Here is an 18,569-nt window from a genome sequence, read left to right on the forward strand (position 1 = left end):
GTCTCGGTCGTAACCGCGATCGCGATCCCGGTATCGCCTCTGCAGAATCAATGAATGGTCAGATACCCGACTCGAGAATTCTCGACGCGGCCGTTTGCCACTTACCTCCGGGCTGCGGGATCTGCGGTAGCTGCGTCCATCATCCCGCCTGGACCTCTCATGGCGATCATCCTCTCTGCGACTTCGTCGGGATGAAGAGTTTGTGCTGCCTACAGGTGATGGTGAGCGACTGTCCCCGTGGCGAGCCATGCTTGCTGGCCAACGATGAGTGAGTATTACTGAAACTCAAAAGCACCCGGGCGTGGAAAAGGGCCTGAGCGAATCACCACTCATGCATGCGGTCTCCCGAAATTTGGAAGCGTTTCAGTCGTGTCGATTGAAGGAGATGGAGAGAGGGACAGGGCAGAAGCACGGAGAGAGAGAATAGAAGTGGCACATGACCCACTGTCACGTGCGCTGCTAAGCCGCATTCGGAGAGAGCCAAACGAAGCTCGGACGCGACCCAGACGAACCAGCCTCCCTGGACTAACTGACTGCTTCCACTCTCCCTCTTTCATCCCCCTGTCAATCCCGTTGTTGCTCTCTCCATCTTTCATCATGACTTGGCAGTTGGCCACTCGTGGGTCCGTTCTGCGCCGTGTGCGCATCGATGCCTTTCCTCGCGCTGCTCGCGTGGTCGGCCTGCAGCACCAGCTGCAACGGCTCTCTCTAGCAGCGACGCCTCGTCCGGCGAGACCATTGACTGGATATCTCGCTTCTCCCAAGTCCCAGGCACCATCGCGTTCGTTTGCGACTTCCACAGACGGCTCTGAACCTAAGAAGACGAAGAAGACGACGAAGAAGTCCAAGAAACCCAAGAAGTCAACAAAGCCCAAAAAGCGCGAGCTGACCGAGGAGCAAAAAGCCGCCAAAGCTGAGCGCAAGAAGGAGACCCAGCGCCGAGCACTGGTTCAGCAACTGAAGCAGACTGCGCTCACCCCGCCCAAGAGGCTCCCGGACCAGTATTTCTCGCTCGTGGTACAAGACAAGTACGCTGATGTCAAAACTCCCTCAATCACGCAAAGCGAGGCATTCCAAGCGGTGTCTCGAATTGCAAGCTCCCTGAGCGCCGAGGAGAAAGAGGTACATACATCTCCCTGCGTAGGCCATGGAATCATGCTGACATCCAATCTAGCGCTACGAAGCTCAAGCCCGAGCCAATATGGCCACCAATGCGGCCCAGTATGATCAGTGGTTGAAGCAGCACACTCCTTTGCAGATCAAGGAAGCCAATCTTGCCCGACGGAGGCTATCAACACTTGTAAAGAAAAACTACCGTCAAATCCGCGACGACCGTCTGGTCAAAAAACGCAGCAGCGCCTTTATGTTCTACGTCCAGGAGCGTTATGCAAGTGGCGACTTCCGGCACATGAAAGTGACAGACGCTACATCACGAGTTGCACAAGAGTGGAAAGGCTTGACCGAGTCGGAGAAGCAGGTAGGCTCTCCCAACCCACTTTCGTGCTATTTGAATCGTGCCGCTCACTGTGACTTTCCAGAAATACCATGACTTGCAGGCCGAGGATCAGGCGCGGTACCGCCGGGAGTACCTGCAGGTGTATGGAAAGGAGGCTCCTAGCGCGTGAAGACCCCGTCGCACGCGAGCACCTTTCCTATGTCTGGCTGGTCGGCGGGTTGGTTTCGAACTGGGTTTTGCGGTCTGGATGGTTTATTGCGAGTCTCTCTCATGTCCTTGGATTCCCTTTCCTTTGTCACTACGTACTGTACTGTATTTTCCATAATGCGATGGTTCTGTCTTTAAATATCCACTCGCCACCGCCCAGTGGCCCCTCCACAGGGGCGGAATCTGCACCGCGGCCAAACTGGCGGTGAGCAGACGATATGGTTTGTCCATCATGCAGATCCAAACAAAACTCTTTCTTCGAGTTCCTGTGTTGGAGTGGTGTCTAGGGCCCGGTGCCCAAAAAAAGGGAAAAATCGAGGCCAGGCATCAATCAAGGATTCTTCACAGCAGTTCGGGAGCTTTCTCCACAGACCAGGGTTTGCTTTCTCCACGCCGATGCGACTTGGTCATGTTAGTTCCACCACGTAGGACTCACGACGACTCCTCGGACTTATAGATCCCATCACTAATCCAGACGGGCCCTCCCGCGGCCTAATCCACGGTTATCAGCTCCCGCGCCCATGGGTCCGCGGTATACATTCCACCTGCCTTCGTCCCCTGCTTGGACCCTCGCATGTTCTAATGCAAGTTAGCCAATCTGAGTCGAGTCTCGCATGCAAGTGACAGGTAGATCAGAGTAGTCAGAAGAGTCGGGAACGAACTACGTAGTCACTATGGGTCCAACGGGTGTCTGTCCCAGCCATCTCTTTTTTTTTTTTTCCAACTCTGTTTTTGCTTGATTTTCTTTGGTTCCTCCTATCCTTATAGTACTATATTGTGGCTAAAGGGGTGTTCTCTCAATAGTCATAACCCCCCTACACTCTTCACCCGCCACAGGAATGCCAGCGTCACCTCTCATACTTCCCTGATCGTCGCTCCACCGCCCCATGGGACTAACTAAAACTGCGCAAACCATCCATCCATCCCTCCCTGCTTCCTCCGACGGGACCTCTTCTGAACCATTTTCTCTCCTTCCGATACATACCCCTTAACGACCACTCCCCCCTTGACCCTTGACGAGACATACCTCTGCTCCGCTTATCGGCTGCTCCGTCCGCGAATTCAGACACCCACCGGCAGACACCTGGAGGATTTTCGCGCCGGGCGTTACAGGGAAGGCCTGTTGGTTTTATGCCAGCCGCTGTATTCTGTCCGACCTTCCTTGTCCCCGACTAGTCGAGCTGAGCCCATCGACTGCGCCGCGATCGCAGCTGCTCTGACGACCTGCTCTGACGACATCGAGATCTCCGCGCGGGTGCTGAACCTCCTACACGCCCCCACATGTGTTCTTCCTGACGTCGTCGAGTTGACGGGTCGCTGATCAGACCCGGCGCTGAAATTGGCGCATTCGACTTTCGCGATGGCAGCTGTCACGCAGTCTGGTTTCAACACCGACGGCTCGCGCACGAAATGGGTCCACAATGTCGCGTACTGCAGCAAACACCTGGAATACGAGCTAGAGAAGGCCGTCGACGAAGTGTGGGCTACTTTGGTGACGGGACAGGCGTTCCCTGGTCTGTCGCATCACGATTTGAGTCTCCGAACTCCGCGCCCGCCCTCCTACACTCAACCTCCACCATCTTATGACGATGCAATCGCCGATACACCCCCAGACTACTCGTCGCTTCCTCCGCTTGCGCAACGCCAAACCGCGGCTTTTCACGCGGCACCTCCACTACCAGATACTAAATCTGTCGACCAGCCATCTTGTTTACTGAAAGATACAACGCGCGATACATATATTGATTTTGGCGCTCCGACTGGCACACGGGAACATAAGGGAGGCAAGAAGAAGGCGAAGAAGTCAACCCCTCTTCCCTTGGGGAACACCGGTGGTGGCGGCTCCGATAATGGCGGAGACGACAAGGGTGATGGCGCGGGCGGCGACGATGGAGGTGGTGCGGGCGACGGCAACGGGGATGACGGGGACGGTGGTGACGACTGGGGCGCGTGGGCAGTGAGCGGAAGTAAGAAGAAGAGCAAGAAGAAGGAGCAGGAAGAGGAAGAAGAGCGACGCGCCAAGGAGGAGGAGGAGAAGAAGGCCTCCAATAATCTCAGCTGGGCTGATGAGATGGAGGACGGTAACGATGATTCCTGGGCCGGCTTTGCCACGGTAGGGGGAAAAAGAAGAAGAAGGGAAAGGTATGTCTTGTCGTGTTCCAGAGATTTGTCCACATTGGTTCTGACTATGAACACAGGATGAGCCGTCAAGTGGATTTCAAGACGTCAGTCTGAATGATGGCGCACCGCAGCTGGACTTGAGCTTCGACACATCTGCCACCAAGACCGGCGGGACCGGTTTCAGCTTCGGGGGATGGGGCAAAGATTGGACTACGGGCAACAAATGGGGCCTCGGTAGCGTGGGAGAGTCTACAAAAGAGGAACCTAAAGAAGAAATCAAAGACACCAATCCCTGGGCAACGGCTAGCAAGAAGAAATCAACAAAGACGACCAGTGGGTTTGATTTTGGTGATCTTGGATCCCCTCCAGCCGAAGACAAAGCCGATGACGACTGGGCTGGCTTCACTTCCGTCGACAAGAAAGGCAAGAAGAAGGGTATCCAAGAGGTACCCGCGGAACCTGAGCCTGAACCCAAAGCCGACGACTGGGGTGCTTGGGGTACGGTAAAGGACAAGAAGAAGAAGAAAGGTGTTCTTGAGCCTGAGCCGGAAAAGAAGTCGGAAAAGAAGCCTGAGCCCGAGCCCGAGCCCGAGTCGCCGAAACCTGCGGCAACAGGACCAGTCATTGACGAGAGCATGTTTGCCGGCATGTCAATGAAGGAAAAACGCAAGGCAAAGAAGGCGATAGAAAAGGAGTGGGCGGACAAGGTTGCCCGAGAAGCTGAGAACCCACCTGAGGCTGAACCCGAGCCCGAGCCCAAGAAGAAGCCCCCTGAACCAGAAAACGACTGGAGCTGGAATGTCGCCACCAAGTCGAAGGACAAGAAGAAGAAAATCGACCTCCTGGATGATCCAGCGCCCCCACCTGCGGACCCTCCACCAGCAGACGACTGGATGGATGGCTGGGGCACGGCTGGGAAGAAAAAAGACAAGAAATCCAGTAAAAAGGAGGCAGATCCCGTTCCCGAGGAGCCAGCGAAAGAAAAGTCGAAGTCCAAGGACGTCGATGACGACTGGGGTGGTGGTGCATGGGGTATATCCTCGAAGGACAAGAAGAAGAAGGCGAAGGAGCCCGAGCCTGAGCCTGAACCTGAACCTGAGCCGGAAAAGCCGAAGATCCCAGATGATCCTCTATACAAGGATTGGTACAACGTCTCTTCAAAGGAACGCAAGAGACGAGAGAAGACTTTGATTCAGAAAGGGCTTCCCATTCCTGGCAAGGATTTTGAACTACCTCCCGACGAGCCAGAACCAGAGCCCGAACCTGAAGAACCTGAAGAACCTGAACCCGAGCCGGAGCCAGAGAAGCCAAAAATCCCAGACGACCCTCTCTACAAGGATTGGCACACGCTCTCTTCCAAAGACCGCAAGAGACGAGAGAAGGCTTTGATTCATAAGGGACTTCCCATTCCAGGCAAAGATTTTGACCTTCCGTTGGACGAGCCTGAGCCTGAACCATTGCCCGATCCGGAACCCGAGAAGCCAGCCGACGACGACTGGAATGCGTGGGGTACGGTAAAGGACAAGAAGAAGAAAAAGGGCAAGGTTGAGGAGCCTCCTCCGCCGGCGCCTACTCCCCCGGCTCAGGGTCTTACCCCAGAACCCGATGCAGGCAACGAAAATGCCGATGACATATGGGCAGATTTGGAACCCAAGTCGAAGAATACAAAGAAGAAGGCCATTGACCCGCCGCCCAAAGAAGAAAAGTCATCATCCAAGGGCTTCTGGGCATCTCTTACGGGAACAACAACAACTAAGACCAAGCCATCAACCAAGAAAACGGAGGAGAAGCCCAAGTCCAAGGAAGAGCCAGAAGAGGATCTCCTGATTGACATGGATGATGACCCTAAAGAGCCCGAGCCTGTCAAGGAAGAGGATCCGCCTCCCTCCAAGAGCAAACCTGTCTCCAAAATGTCCGTTGCTGAACGTATCAAGATGCTTGAGCAGAACAAGAAGGACAAGGCGAAGGAGGAGAAGGAGAAGGCAAAAGAGGAGAAGCTGAGCTCGAAGGTAAAGACAAAGGAGAAGAAACCCGAACCCGAACCGGAGCCTGAACCGGAGCCCGAGGAACCCGTTTCAACGAAGAAGAGCTCCAAGACCAAGACCGGCAAGACTTCTACTTCAAAGAAAGAAAAGGAATCTTCAGAGCCAGAGGATAACAAGAAAGCCTCCAAGGAGTTCTTGCCTGGAAGCTTCCCCGATGAACCAGAGCCGGAACCCGAGTCCAAGACTGAGGCTGAGCCGGCCGTTGATACTTCGAAGATGTCCAAGAAAGAGCTAAAGAAGTACAAGAAGGCGGTCGCCGCTGCAGCCGCCACGAAGGAGCCTACGCCGCCTGCAGAAGACAAGGCCGGGCCGGAGGAGGCCGAAGTTGACGATCGTGCACCTCCTACACCTCCCCCCGAGCCGACTGAGAAAGAAGCCAAATCAGTTAAAAAGGAACGCGCCAAAGTCGAGCGCACCGCCGGGACTACCTCCTGGGGATTCTGGGGAGCAGCCGCGCCACCACCAAAGAAGCCTATCAAGAAAGAAAGCAAGCCTACGGAAGACGCAGAGCCTCCCAAGAAGAAGGAAAGGGAAAGGGAATCCACGCGAGAGCGAGAGCGAGAGCGCTCCCCTGCGGCGCCAGTGCGAAGCAAGTCTACGAAGCAGTCCTCCCGACCCAAGGACTCCGATCACGAGATGGAGAAGTCATCTGCATCAGACCGTGAGAAACGACGGGAGCGTGAGGTGCGATCTTCGAAGGCTAATCGTGGCGTGGGCATGAGCTTCTCCAACTACATCCTCGGCCAGGCTCCACCAGTACGGACCAAGTCAACCAAAAAGCCGGTAGCCTCTGGATCGCGGCCGTCATCGAGACCAGTTTCCCGAGATGTAGATGATGAGGCGGCCATGCCGACACCTCCTCCAGAAGAAAAACGGGCGAAGAAGCCAGAGGTCTCGGATAAGGCAGCCAAATTAATGGGCATCAAGTCACGGCAAGAACGCCCGTCAGCGTCAGCACAGAGACGGAAATCAGGTCAGCTTTGAGTCTACGCCTAACCTTAAGTGCCACGTAGCTAATCTTGTGTCTGTCAGGCCCTCGAGATCCATACGCAATTGATGATAGCGATGATCTTGTCATGGTCGACATGGAGGACGCTGGTGGGCAATCTGCCAAAGATGGATCTAGAGGGTCCAAGCCCTCGAAGCGCAAGTCGAAGAGAGGGGTGAGTTACCCCGCGAGTGATTCTTGCGGACTAACGCTAACTTTTTTTTTCTCAGTCCCGCGCTCAACCAGACGATGAAGATGGTGTTATGGTCGATGCAGAGCAAACACAGAACGGCCCAGAGGTCCACTCGGGACCGGACGACCTCGCGTTCGTCGATGCTCCTCCACGAGAGCGACGCCTCAAGCGTTCCAACACGGCGCCCAAGAAGCAGGAGACCGGTAAACTGATGGGACTTTTTGGCTCGCTGAGAAAGACCGCTCGTCCCGAGAATCTGCCAGAGCGCCGCAAATCCCGCTCCTATCGCGGCGGCGACGACACCGAGCGTGAAGAAGCGCGACGCGCACGGCGCGAGGATCGGCGCAAGAGATCTGTCAAACCAGACACCGACGGCGAAGGATTCACGACTGACGCCGCTCCTGGAGTTGGGGGTGCCGACACCGAGGCCGAAGAAGCAGAAGCAAGACGAGCCGCGCGTAAAGCACGGCATGTGTCTCGACAGGTCTCCGACGCTCGGGATCCCGACGTAGAGGAACGGCGCGCGAAACGCAAGGAGAAGGAGCGAGCGCGCGAAGCCCGTGAGCAGAAAGCTCGCGAGGAAGAAGAAGAGCGACGCCGTGAAGAGAAGCGAGCTCGTCGTGCAGCTCGCGAAGAGCGTCGTGTCAAAGAAGAACAGGAAGCGCGCGAGGCTGAAGCCAAGGCCGCAGAGCGGCGAGAGCGACGTCGCATGCGCGAAGATGAGGTGGCTGCTAAGACCCGACGCCGTCGCTCGCGGGTCGAGGAAAAGCCTCCAGCAGATGATCAGTCGCCCGATGAGCCGGAGGTCGAACGCCGTGCTCCACGAGCCTCCCGCGCAGTAGACGACTCCAAATCCCGTCGTCGCAAGTCCAAAGCCATCCCGGAGACGATGCCGCCTCCCCAAATGTCCGGCGGTCTGAACCACGGCCATCCAAAGAAAGACAAGATTTCATCGTGGGTGTATTCGCAAGCTGACGAACCGCCCGAGCCACCTCCAATCATGCCAACCGTGGTCGACATGCCCCCGCATGCTGCAGGGGCGGCCGCAGAGGAAGGAAACGAACGCTCCCTATCCTCAGACGAAGAAGCCCGTCGCGCTCTTCGCCGCAAGGCCCGCCGCCGGACTTCCAGGTACGGTGCAGATGAGGATGTCGATGACCCGCGCGCTGCCCGTCGGAGGGAGCCCCGTCGTGAGGGCGTGAAGAGCGGTTCGGGGAGTGGAGGTGACTATGAGCGTGATCGCGTGAGGTCGTATGGGAGTCGTGCTCCTGCGCCACCGCCGAGCTCTAATGCGAAGAGGTCAAGCTGGTTCCAGAAGCTCACCGGTTTCTAGTTGGTAGTCGTTTGAAAAGAGTGTTTTTCATCTGTTTTGTTTGGAAGCGGTTTTTGATGTTCTTTTGTTTTTGTTATTTGCTTTGAACGACCTTTCTATACATGGCCAGATGGTCAGCCAGCCCCTTGACGACAGAGATGATTCTTATGACACTGCGGTTTGTTGATTCTTTTTAGTTCGTTTTTCCAGTTGAGATTGATTTTATACCACATGATGCTATATACCGTCCTATGCGAGTTTCTGAATTATATCTTGTCTTCTCTTAATTCAGCATAGTTTATATTGATCTATAAACACGAGGCCAATGCTCTATCTCTCTCTACATAACAGTCTCGCCCTCCTCACTCGCAACCCGCTGCCCACCATGTAATCCCTCACGGTCCTTCCTCCGATTCTCCAGATAAAACCGACCACCCTCATAGAGACTCAGATACATACTCAACGAGACAGCCGTCCATCCCGCACGAAGTGCGCCACCCTTGAACAAGCCCCGAACACCTTCATTTCGATAGATCTCACGGCCAACAGCCAGAGTGCGCATTTTCGGCTGTTTCGTAGCTGTCTTCTCAGACGAAGCAGCACCTTTTCCCTTTGAGGACTTCGATTTCGCTTCTTTGTCTGAGGAAGGGGAGTTATTACCACTTGCTGAGAGCATCACACGCGTTTTGATCACATCAATCGGTGTCGTTACGATCGATGCTATCGTGCCAGATACCGAGGCCGAGAGGCCCGTTAACCCGGCTCGCTCGATCAGCTGCTCTCTCTGCTCGGAGGTATCTGTGCCGGTACTTCCACTTCCACTTCCAGAAGCAGCAGCAGCTCTATCCGCTTTTCGCCGTCTCCGCCAGTCAATCACATTCGAGCGCACATACTCGAAGATCGGGAACTGAAGACCCGTGAACGGGAGGTTTCTTCCCACGAGAGCTGTATATCCGCTCCACAGGCGCCAGGGATGACGACGGAAGCGGGCGAGAACCTGGCCCATGGCGGTTTTGTTGCCTGTACTGCTGCCCTTATTGTTAGGTGACTGCCCATCGACCATCTGCGCATTCTGCTTCAGCACCTCGGCGGGTGTAAGAATTAGGCACGCAACCATTTCGCCGGATGAGGAGGCGATGGCGTGGATTATTGGGCTGGGGAGCGAGTGTGTAAAGGGAAGCTTGATTCCATTTGGAGAGCCTGGGTTGGCGTATGTATCATCGCCATTGTTGTTCTTGCGGGAATTGTGGAGCGCGGATTTCACGGCTTCGTATGTGGTGAAAAAGGCACCGGCTAGTAAGGGACGGTTGAATAGTTAGAATTTAATCAATTCTACACCCAAGAAGATTAAAAACAGGGGGAACCTACACGATGGTACTGTTGAGAAGACCACGCTCCAGACTCCCTGATATACACCGCGGAAGAGGACATTTCGTCTCACGGCGCCGGTGCGCGGATCTTTAAATACCTTCTCATAGTCCGGAGACTGGATCCGGGTTTTGAGCGTATCGAAAGGATAGACGAAGAAGTCGACGATTACCGCGGCAAAGGCGCCAGCCTGTAGCGTTAGTCAATTATATACTCTCTTTTGATCTATAGGGAGGGATTTGGGATGAATGGGAGACGACAACTCACGACCCAGATGTCGGAATGACTATTATACATAGAGAAAAGATAGGGCCACCGTGGAGAGACGGACTGCCAGACGCGGACATCATCGAGACAAGCTTGCGCGATCTATACATTGCTGCTTATCGCTATCCGGAATGATGGGCCGATGAAGTCATATCTGATCACATGATATCGACTGCCCTATCCCGATTAGGGTTGCCGATGAAGGTTACTAGAGATCTATAGACTACATGTACAAAAGACGAAAAATTAAGAGTGAAACATAGACATAGTATCCTTTATGAGCTGGGGAAAGACTCGGTATGGATATAAGAAAACAGGAAGTCGTATCAACATCCCACATAGAGAACATTTTCCCTCCCTACGCCGGTATAAGGTCATGCAATCCAAAATCTAAACAACAAACTTATTTGGCCGTCTCGCCGGGCAGCAGGTTGCCCTTGACAGCAAACATCTTGCCCGTGGTCGAGGAGACAAAGCTGTCGACCTGGCGCGCGTACTGCTCCACCTGCCGGGTGTTGAGCATGCTCTCCAGCCGGCTGGGCTCGGCGGGGAGCTTGAACAGACGCTGCCACTCGTCCTCGGGCAGAAGCGGCTGCTTGAGCGCGGCGCGGGTAGCGTTCTCCTGGCTGCGCTTCTGCTTCCAGTTGTTGATCTTCTGCTGCTCCCGCCCCAGCACGCGCTGGTAGTACTGGAAGTTGTTGGTCTCGGTGTTGTGCGCCTCGATGCTGTCCAGCAAGAGGTCGCAGTTCTTCTCGAGGAACGGGTCGATGCTGAGGGACAGGTTCTCAAAGTTGGGGGTGAGGATGGAGGATTTAGCGAACGTGCTGGACTCGAGTGCGCTCAGCGAAGGCGGTAGGTCGGTCGGACCCGATGTGGTGGGGGTCTGCAGCTGGTGGAGGAAGGAAGTGATCAGGTGTGAGTTGTGGATCTCCACGGGCAGCTCGTCGAAGATGTCCTGGTGGCGGATGTTGGACTTTTGCAACCTGTACAGTGGGTCAGCATGCCAATCCTTGTCTGTCCTTTTCGTGGCGTTGTAACACATACTCTTCAGCATTGAACTTATTCTCCCGGAACGCGGCCATGAACTTTTCCGAGAGCCGGAAAGCCCGCAGGCTCAAACTGCCCTGCGAGCTGCGGCTGACGTCGTGCACAAGCGCTACTGTCCGCTCGTTCATCTCCTTCTGGTAGAAGAACTGGTTCTCGATCACGTTCATGTTGACAAAGTTGCCCATGTTGGCGCTGGTGTACCACCCGACATTGTTCGCATCGACGTTAACCTCCCGCAGCATGCGGATCATCTCCGCCTGGTACGCGGTGTTGCCCTTGGCGCGGGGAGCGGCGGCCGCTGGGTTCGGGGCGGCGTTGTCAAAGTGCGACTCGGCGGGCAACTCGACGACAGGGAAAGGGAACGAGTTGGTGATTTCCAGGGTGTTGTCGACGTCCATACCGACGATCGAGCCGGTCGCCGTGGTCGGGAAGGTCTGGGAGCAGTGCTTAATGATTTTCAAAACCACCTAGCGCGTCGGACAATCAGTATCGTGGGCCGGAGAGGGGAGGGAAGATTTTCTTCCCGGGGGTGATCCATACCAAGGCCTCGACCTTGACGGCCGCGAGCGCGAGGGGAGCTTCGGTTCTGGAAGGACATCAGTATAACACTCTAACATCCCAGGGCAGATTTCACATACTCGGCCATAGCGACAGGTGCTGGTGGGGGTGGATGGGGAGTGAGTAGTGATTGTCCAGACGGATGAATGGTTTGTGTGAAAGACCAGAGCGGTGCCTGATTGGGTTTAGTGCCGTACACGGGCTGAAAATACCATACGCCAGGTACCGCTGGATAGGCACTCTCCATACAGTACAGTTACCAGGTTCGAGATCATTTCTTCCCTTTGCTTCACAAAGAGATTCGAAGTCCAACACATCCAACATAAGCAATCATACTTACTGCGCCGTTTCCTCGGCTGGAGAATTTTCTACTTAGTCATTGCTGTGTTGCGGGCAACCCACTTCTCGGAGCTGCGATTCTTCCCCACCACCACCACAACCCGCTAGCGCATCGTATCTCGACAGTGCTATGTCCGCGCAACAGCCCCGGACCGTGACATACGGCCGGCATCGTGCTCTGCAGACCATCTCAGTCACTCCGCTGGCCCGCCAGGACGGCTACTGGGTGATGTACTTTGCCCCTCTACTCCACCATTTATTCCCGATAAGAGTAAACAAGCAAGCTGACCAGGTAATTGAACACAGCTACATCCACGGCGGCGCATGGCGTGACCCAACCGTAACCTCCGCAGCATTCGATGCCACCGAGTCCATCCTGCGCAAGTCTCCCGACCTCCCAATCGCTGGCTACGCCTCCATCTCCTACCGACTAAGCGCGCACCCGAACCACCCACAAGATCCGCAAAGCACTCCATCAGACGAGTTCCGTGATGCGAAGCACCCAGATCACATCCGCGACGTGGAAGCCGCGCTCACATTACTCCAGAGTACATACGGCTTTGGGTCCCGATACATCCTTGTCGGACACAGCTGCGGCGCGACACTAGCCTTCCAGACCGTCATGGGCGCTGTCGCGGGACACCGCGAACAATCGATTACCACGGACGCAAACGAGCCCGGCACAGGCGCCGAGAGGGTCATCTCGTCTCCGGGCTCGCTACCTCCGCGACTGAAGGCGCATCCGACAGCCATCGTCGGCGTGGCGGGGATCTACGATCTGCGCAAGCTGCGTGATACACACAGAGAGATCTCTGCGTACCGCGAGTTCATTGAGGGTGCATTTGAGACAGACGAGAAACTGTGGGACGCGGTTTCGCCGGCACAGATGGTCGGTTCGCATGGTGTGGAGGGTGGATGGAAGGTGGGGAGACTGGCTGTCCTGGCGCATTCGAGCGATGACGAGCTTGTGGATGAGGTTCAGCTGGATTCGATGCGGGCGTCGCTTCGAGGATGGGAAGACGCTGACGCACAGGTATCTGTTGATGATGAATTGGCGTCCAAACGCAGGCGCGTCTGTGTTCTTCCTCTCAGTGGCGCTCACGATGAGATTTGGAGCAATGGCGAGGAGCTGGCTCGCGCCATTATATTCGCTTTTCGAGAATTGCAGGATATGGGGCTGGCTTTGCGATAGGCCTTTTGGAGAGAATATCGAAGAATAAAATCTCACGGGCATGGACGACCATACATGCCTGCTGGCAGAGATGGTAGGACGATACCATTTTCGTTGCATATAATCATCCACCATGGAGTGCATAGCATACTATTTACCTGGAAGATATTACGTTTTTGGAATTATTTCTTCATTCTGTCATCGCTCAAACCCTCTGGTAACCAGTGGGGAGTAGACACGAAGGTAATGTAGATACAATCAAGAAGAAAATTCAAAGGCCATCCATGTGGCGGAAAGAAGAACCATCATTCGTAATCATCGCAATTAGAAATCACCGATCGAAACACCCGTACGCCGAAGTGTGTGCTTGTTGCTCAGCTAATTAGCGAGGTCCATACGGCCAGAGGCAGTGTCTCCGAGAACTTTCTCGTTCTTGGCGCCCTGGGGGGATTCCTCCTCGTAGTCAAAAGCCTCGTCGTCACTCTCGGAGTCCTCGATGAACTTGGCCTCGACGTCAAAGTCGGCCAGGCGCTGGCGCATCTGGTCGCGTTCGACATCCTGCCAGCGGGCGAGAGCCGCAGCGGCGTGCACGCGGAAGCCGTAGATACGAGGCTCGTAACGACGAATGCTCTTCTCGGGAATGAGAGCGGGGTAGACCTGGAAGAGAATGGAATGGAACGAGGTACCAAAATAGGCACCGTCGATGGAAGCGTGGCGGGAGGACTTGGGGTTGTACGTGTCTTCACACTTGGCGCAGTAAAGCTTGACAGTGCTCATGTTGGGGAGGTCAGACTGGCCGACGGGAAGAAGCGGGTGTCCGTCGCACATAACGCGCGGGCATTTGCCGAAATCACCCTTCTTGTACTTCTCGAGCTGCAGCCAGGACGCGTTGTTAGCACAAAATCTATCAAAATGGCATTATTATGAACGTGACGCGGGAGTTGTACCATCTTTGCGAGACCACGGGTAGTGACGATGTAGCGAGCATGAACCAGGCCGTAGAGATGACGTGCGGACTTCTCGATTTGCTCACGCAGATCGTCGTCTGCATCGAGATCAAAGACATCCGTCACGAGGTCGAGCGCGTACTGATAGTACGGGACCTCGGCATTGAGGCCCGTCAAGTTGAAACGGTCGGTCAGATAATCCTCGTCGATCTCGCAGAAGTACTCATTGCCACGCGAAGATACAAACTGGACGGAAGTAAGCGTTTTGGTTAGCATGATCATCAGAACAGCGCAGAGCGCAACAGAGATAGCAACAGAGACACGACGGTGAGGTGCGCCATGAGCATTGGACCGAGTGCGAGCTCTGTCACCAGAGGCTCGCTTCTGATCCTTGGATCGCTGAGAAGCGAAGCCAGGGTGAGCTCCAGAGCTCGAGCCGAAGCCGGTGCCAGACGGAGATCCATGGTGGTCATCGTCGCCACGACGGTAATGAAGACGGCGGCGGACTCCCTCCAACCAGGCAAAAGAGAACATGAGCGACAACCCAAGCCAGATGATACACACGACGAAATCCATCAGGAGGTCGCCGTGAGAAATCAGGGGGTCATTGAGATGCTCCAGGAAGCGGCACCAGAAGTAGTAGGCCGCACTCAGGCAAACGGAAACAGCGAACGCGGTCAAACCCACGCCTGGATCAAAAAGATCAAGAAGGGAAGGCATGGTGAGGAGGGTAGTTGGCAATGTTGTAAGACGAGGTTGGCTGGATCGAGTTGGAAGAATGGTGGGAGAGCAAGGAAGAGGATGAGAAGGTGCAGGATGCAAGAAGATCTCAAGTGTTTCCTCTCTTATCAAGGTGGCCGTCGTGGCAACGACCGAATTGGGCGCGCGCAGCCGCAATACCAGCCGCGATGTTGAGGCCATGGTCCAAGCCGCATGGCACACCTCTGCACCAGCCGCAGCAAACAAGAAAAGAAAAGCAATGCACTTACCCAGTCCCGCCAGTAGCTCGTGTAGTCACTATCTGTCTCACTGTTAAAGTCCTCCATTATGTTCACACCAGACGTTGCTGAATCGGCTCGGGCAGTTCCCTGTGGTGGGATGGTGGGTTCGGGTCACAGCTGCTGAGATTGAGTGGGGTCAACCCCGGGGTGCCGATAACCCCCGCTGCGTGGTGTAGCAGAACAAGGCAGTCTAGACGGTGGTGGTCACGAGAGTTCACTCATCAATATGGGTCGAGAAGGAGGTGGTGATGATGGATGGAGAGAAAGCGGAAGAGTGGGAGGTGTGCATCTCTGCGTTATCAATCGTGCATCCTTGTGGCTAGCCGCTATGGGGCGGTGACGATACTGCCAGATGGTACTGACCGCCTTGATGTTTATACCCCGCGGAGTATTTAGCCTCGGATACTTCGAGAAATGAAGAATATGCAACTGCTTATTCAAAATACTCAGTAACGCAGATTTCTGTTAACTGGGAGTCTAGGACGGGTCGTTGTGTCCAGATCAACGACGTTGTTTTAGAACATTTCTGTATATATTTTTGTGACGGGCTATGCGATCTAGAAATCCTGATATAAAGCCATCCAAAATCCAGATTTCCACAATCGCACCGATTATTCCAACCAGGTAAAGATGCCTTCAAAGTAGGACTCTGGCATATGTACAGTAACTCTCCAATCAGACGCGGTGTTGACACGCAGTCACCTGACCCTGTGTTGTCTTATCGGCGCTGCCCCCACTACGTCTTCGATCGCTCTCTTCCAACTTTCCCTCACTCGCGTCAATTAGACCCAAATCGCATGAATGGCGTCAACTCCTGGCTCCGGCGGACGCACCGCATCCCCCACTGTTTTTGAGCAGCAGCGCAATGAGCTCGCCCGCGAAATTTCCTTGGTAAGGCTTCCCTACACATGGGAAGGATCTCGCTCCGTCTACATACCAGTACTAATGTTGATATATGCGAATTAAGGGCATGGAACAAGTCCTACAGAATATCAACCGCCTGAATCGGAATCTGGAGAGCGTCATCGCAGTACGTGCAACACCCTGATCGCGGTCTAGAAAGATCCAAATTCAATACTAACAGCGTCGACGCAGGTGGGCAATGAGTTTGGCTCTGTGGAAGCGCTGTGGTCGCAATTTGAGAACTTCATGGGCCGGCCTGAGGGAGAAGGCGAAGAGACGGCCGGGAGGCAGAAAGGTAGCGGGGAGCAGGAAAGGCAGGGAGAGTCTGGTGGTACATATGAAGGAGAGGAGCAGTAACTGATTATTACGGACAGGCCTGGCGTTAATATTGCCTTTTATTTCATTCTAGAGAGATACCACATTCATTCCACTTGGCGATCTAAGCCGATCTTCTTGAATACTCGCATAAGGCCAAAAGTTGGAATGTATTGATTCAGTAACACATAGGAGGGCGCATTCGCCAACAGAACAGTAGAATCAGACAAGAACGAGAACACCTGTCCCATGCATGCGGAGAGTTGGCCGAGACCCAAGTCATGAGAGACATCAGACAGGAAGAAAGGACAAGGGTCGTAAAGAAAGGAAACAAAGAAAAAAAAAGTAAAAAGGCCAAAACAATCCCAAGAAAGAAAAAAATATCAGAACTTCGAAAGAAAGAAAAAAGGGCCACATCCATCATCGAGAGTCGAACAGAAGAGTTTTGCAAGAGTCATATCTAGCTTTGTCCAGCTTGCGGCGACATGTTCACATACAATCATGACGCACGCAGGCAAGCCGACAAAGCAACCAGGCTTGTAGGCCGGCCAAATGGAAAGAAAAAAAAAAAGGTCATGAGAAAAGAGAGATCGAACGAGAAGCAGGTCTACAGGATCTTGCAGGTCCGCTTCTTGATCTTCTTGCCTTGGACCCCCCCGCCCCCGCCACCGGGTTTGGTGCCGCTGCGCTGATGTGACTGCTGGGTGGCCCAGCCTTGCTCTTCAATGGCCACGACTGTGTCGACCGCTTTCTGAAACACCTCGTCAACGCCACGCATCTCCTTGCTACTGCACTCGATGTAGCTTGCACCCATTCGATGGGCCACTCCCTGGCCTTGCTCTGGGGTTATGGGCGTGAGTCCTTGTGTCTTGAGAAGTTCGATGCATGTTCGCTTGGAGCGGAGGTCGGACTTCAGGCCCACCAGGATGATCGGGGTGGTTGGGCAGAAATGAAGGACCTCGGGATACCACTATTCGACTTGTTAGATGGTCAAGGAAAAATCAAAAAGGAAAGAGCTTACCTTGTCCACCACATTCTCTAATGACGCAGGACAGTCAATAGCAAAACAGACAAACAGAAGATCAGTCTCGGGATAGGACAGCGGACGCAGACGGTCGTATTCCTCCTGGCCGGCGGTATCCCAGAGGGCCAATTCCACTGTCTTGCCCGTTGCGCGGTGAATGGTTTGGGTGATGTAGTTCTCAAATACAGTCGGGACGTATTTCTGTAAATTGCCGTCAGCGCTGGTCTTCCGTGGTGGTCGAGGTCAGTTTCCTACCTCTGGGAAGTATCCCTGCGAGTAGCTGATCAACAGGCAGGTCTTGCCGCATCCGCCGTCGCCCACCACGACGAACTTTTTCGAGAAGGCCGGCGGCTGTGTGATGTTGGTAGCCTCGGACATGTGGCCGCTAGAAAAGCTGGTGTTGGTGCTGGCAGTGCCGTTGCTTACTCGCACGGTGTTGCCTTGGTTGTGGTAGCGGGGGGACCTGGACGAAGGGGATGGAGTTGCAACAGAGCGGCGATGTGAGGGCCCATAGTACTGATCGTCGTACATGTGGCTCATGGTGGTGAGGGATGGAGAGGAGAGAGATAGAGAGACAGAGAGCGCGCGCGTATGCGGGACGAAGTGAGATTGTGTCGTCCTTCTTGGTTGGTACTGATCAGAAGAGGTGAGGAGTGTGAAGAGGAAAGAGGATCGCCAGGATCTTGATTGCGATAGACCCGATAGTCCGATCTTGGTTGCGGCGAGACCCCGTGTTTACGCGGCTGCCATGGCAACGCGCCCGATGATGCCAGGACCGGGGGCGTTTCACTCTTCTCCACTGTTCAGCTGGCCGATCCATCCTATTTTTATATTACTACTGACGTATTTCGGACACCACGAATTCTTCTCCGAAGGTCATTGGTGGTGGTTATACCTTAGTGCCAGGCAAATCCCCGTGCCATCATGTGACCTATAGTATGTCGTCTTCAAGGCGTGCTCGCAAGTAGGTCCTTAGGCCCTTAGTAGTAGCACAGACCAGGCTCTTCTTCTCCTTTTTCATACTCCCTAAAAACATCGCTGCTAATCGATCTCATCTCACTTCCGCCAAACGTGATCTCGCCCCGCTACACTAGTTCCTTCTTCCATATTGCGCGGTGGACCCGATGGCGATCACGAACCACAATTCAAACCAAAAGATTCAAGATCTGATCAGAACCAGAAGAATAGATCCCAATTGACATCGGGCAGTCACTGTTTACTAGTGTGAAGTATACACGACAACATTGAGTGGCCCACCCTGACTAAGCCCACACTGCATCAGGGGCCGCGGCTCGTCCTTATCGTGT

The 18,569-nt window shown here is 54.4% G+C and overlaps 9 protein-coding genes across 9 annotated transcripts; 5 read left to right on the plus strand and 4 right to left on the minus strand.

The window, feature by feature from the left end:
- Positions 1 to 597: 597 nt before the first annotated feature.
- Positions 598 to 1,625, plus strand: N7474_000740 (HMG-box domain-containing protein; the record flags this gene model as incomplete). Its single annotated transcript, XM_057192155.1, has 3 exons — positions 598 to 1,122; positions 1,175 to 1,477; positions 1,539 to 1,625. 3 exons carry the CDS (start codon positions 598 to 600, stop codon positions 1,623 to 1,625), a joined length of 915 nt encoding a protein of 304 aa, XP_057057108.1.
- Positions 1,626 to 3,023: 1,398 nt separating this feature from the next.
- On the plus strand, positions 3,024 to 6,813 carry N7474_000741 (uncharacterized protein; the record flags this gene model as incomplete). Its single annotated transcript, XM_057192156.1, has 2 exons — positions 3,024 to 3,776; positions 3,862 to 6,813. The coding sequence occupies 2 exons, from the start codon at positions 3,024 to 3,026 to the stop codon at positions 6,811 to 6,813; spliced, it is 3,705 nt and encodes a 1,234-aa protein (XP_057057109.1).
- Positions 6,814 to 6,914: 101 nt separating this feature from the next.
- N7474_000742 (uncharacterized protein) lies at positions 6,915 to 8,343 on the plus strand (the record flags this gene model as incomplete). The annotated part of the gene is made up of 2 exons (XM_057192157.1): positions 6,915 to 6,992; positions 7,048 to 8,343. 2 exons carry the CDS (start codon positions 6,915 to 6,917, stop codon positions 8,341 to 8,343), a joined length of 1,374 nt encoding a protein of 457 aa, XP_057057110.1.
- A 319-nt stretch (positions 8,344 to 8,662) lies between these two features.
- N7474_000743 (putative mitochondrial carrier protein) lies at positions 8,663 to 9,987 on the minus strand (the record flags this gene model as incomplete). The annotated part of the gene is made up of 3 exons (XM_057192158.1): positions 8,663 to 9,615; positions 9,691 to 9,880; positions 9,958 to 9,987. 3 exons carry the CDS (start codon positions 9,985 to 9,987, stop codon positions 8,663 to 8,665), a joined length of 1,173 nt encoding a protein of 390 aa, XP_057057111.1.
- A 373-nt stretch (positions 9,988 to 10,360) lies between these two features.
- Positions 10,361 to 11,650, minus strand: N7474_000744 (putative eukaryotic translation initiation factor 3 subunit EifCh; the record flags this gene model as incomplete). Its single annotated transcript, XM_057192159.1, has 4 exons — positions 10,361 to 10,940; positions 11,002 to 11,471; positions 11,545 to 11,590; positions 11,643 to 11,650. The coding sequence occupies 4 exons, from the start codon at positions 11,648 to 11,650 to the stop codon at positions 10,361 to 10,363; spliced, it is 1,104 nt and encodes a 367-aa protein (XP_057057112.1).
- A 381-nt stretch (positions 11,651 to 12,031) lies between these two features.
- Positions 12,032 to 13,093, plus strand: N7474_000745 (arylformamidase; the record flags this gene model as incomplete). Its single annotated transcript, XM_057192160.1, has 1 exon — positions 12,032 to 13,093. The coding sequence occupies one exon, from the start codon at positions 12,032 to 12,034 to the stop codon at positions 13,091 to 13,093; it is 1,062 nt and encodes a 353-aa protein (XP_057057113.1).
- Positions 13,094 to 13,450: 357 nt separating this feature from the next.
- Positions 13,451 to 14,739, minus strand: N7474_000746 (casein kinase II subunit beta; the record flags this gene model as incomplete). The annotated part of the gene is made up of 2 exons (XM_057192161.1): positions 13,451 to 13,945; positions 14,020 to 14,739. The coding sequence occupies 2 exons, from the start codon at positions 14,737 to 14,739 to the stop codon at positions 13,451 to 13,453; spliced, it is 1,215 nt and encodes a 404-aa protein (XP_057057114.1).
- Positions 14,740 to 15,821: 1,082 nt separating this feature from the next.
- On the plus strand, positions 15,822 to 16,280 carry N7474_000747 (DASH complex subunit DAD1; the record flags this gene model as incomplete). The annotated part of the gene is made up of 3 exons (XM_057192162.1): positions 15,822 to 15,911; positions 15,988 to 16,050; positions 16,116 to 16,280. The coding sequence occupies 3 exons, from the start codon at positions 15,822 to 15,824 to the stop codon at positions 16,278 to 16,280; spliced, it is 318 nt and encodes a 105-aa protein (XP_057057115.1).
- Positions 16,281 to 16,845: 565 nt separating this feature from the next.
- On the minus strand, positions 16,846 to 17,802 carry N7474_000748 (Rho4-like protein; the record flags this gene model as incomplete). Its single annotated transcript, XM_057192163.1, has 3 exons — positions 16,846 to 17,208; positions 17,260 to 17,463; positions 17,518 to 17,802. The coding sequence occupies 3 exons, from the start codon at positions 17,800 to 17,802 to the stop codon at positions 16,846 to 16,848; spliced, it is 852 nt and encodes a 283-aa protein (XP_057057116.1).
- Between the last annotated feature and the right edge of the window lie 767 nt (positions 17,803 to 18,569).

Source organism: Penicillium riverlandense, assembly GCF_028828495.1.
Source record: "Penicillium riverlandense strain IBT 135883 chromosome Unknown utg000001l_segment0_segment0, whole genome shotgun sequence".
Lineage (NCBI taxonomy): Eukaryota > Fungi > Ascomycota > Eurotiomycetes > Eurotiales > Aspergillaceae > Penicillium > Penicillium riverlandense.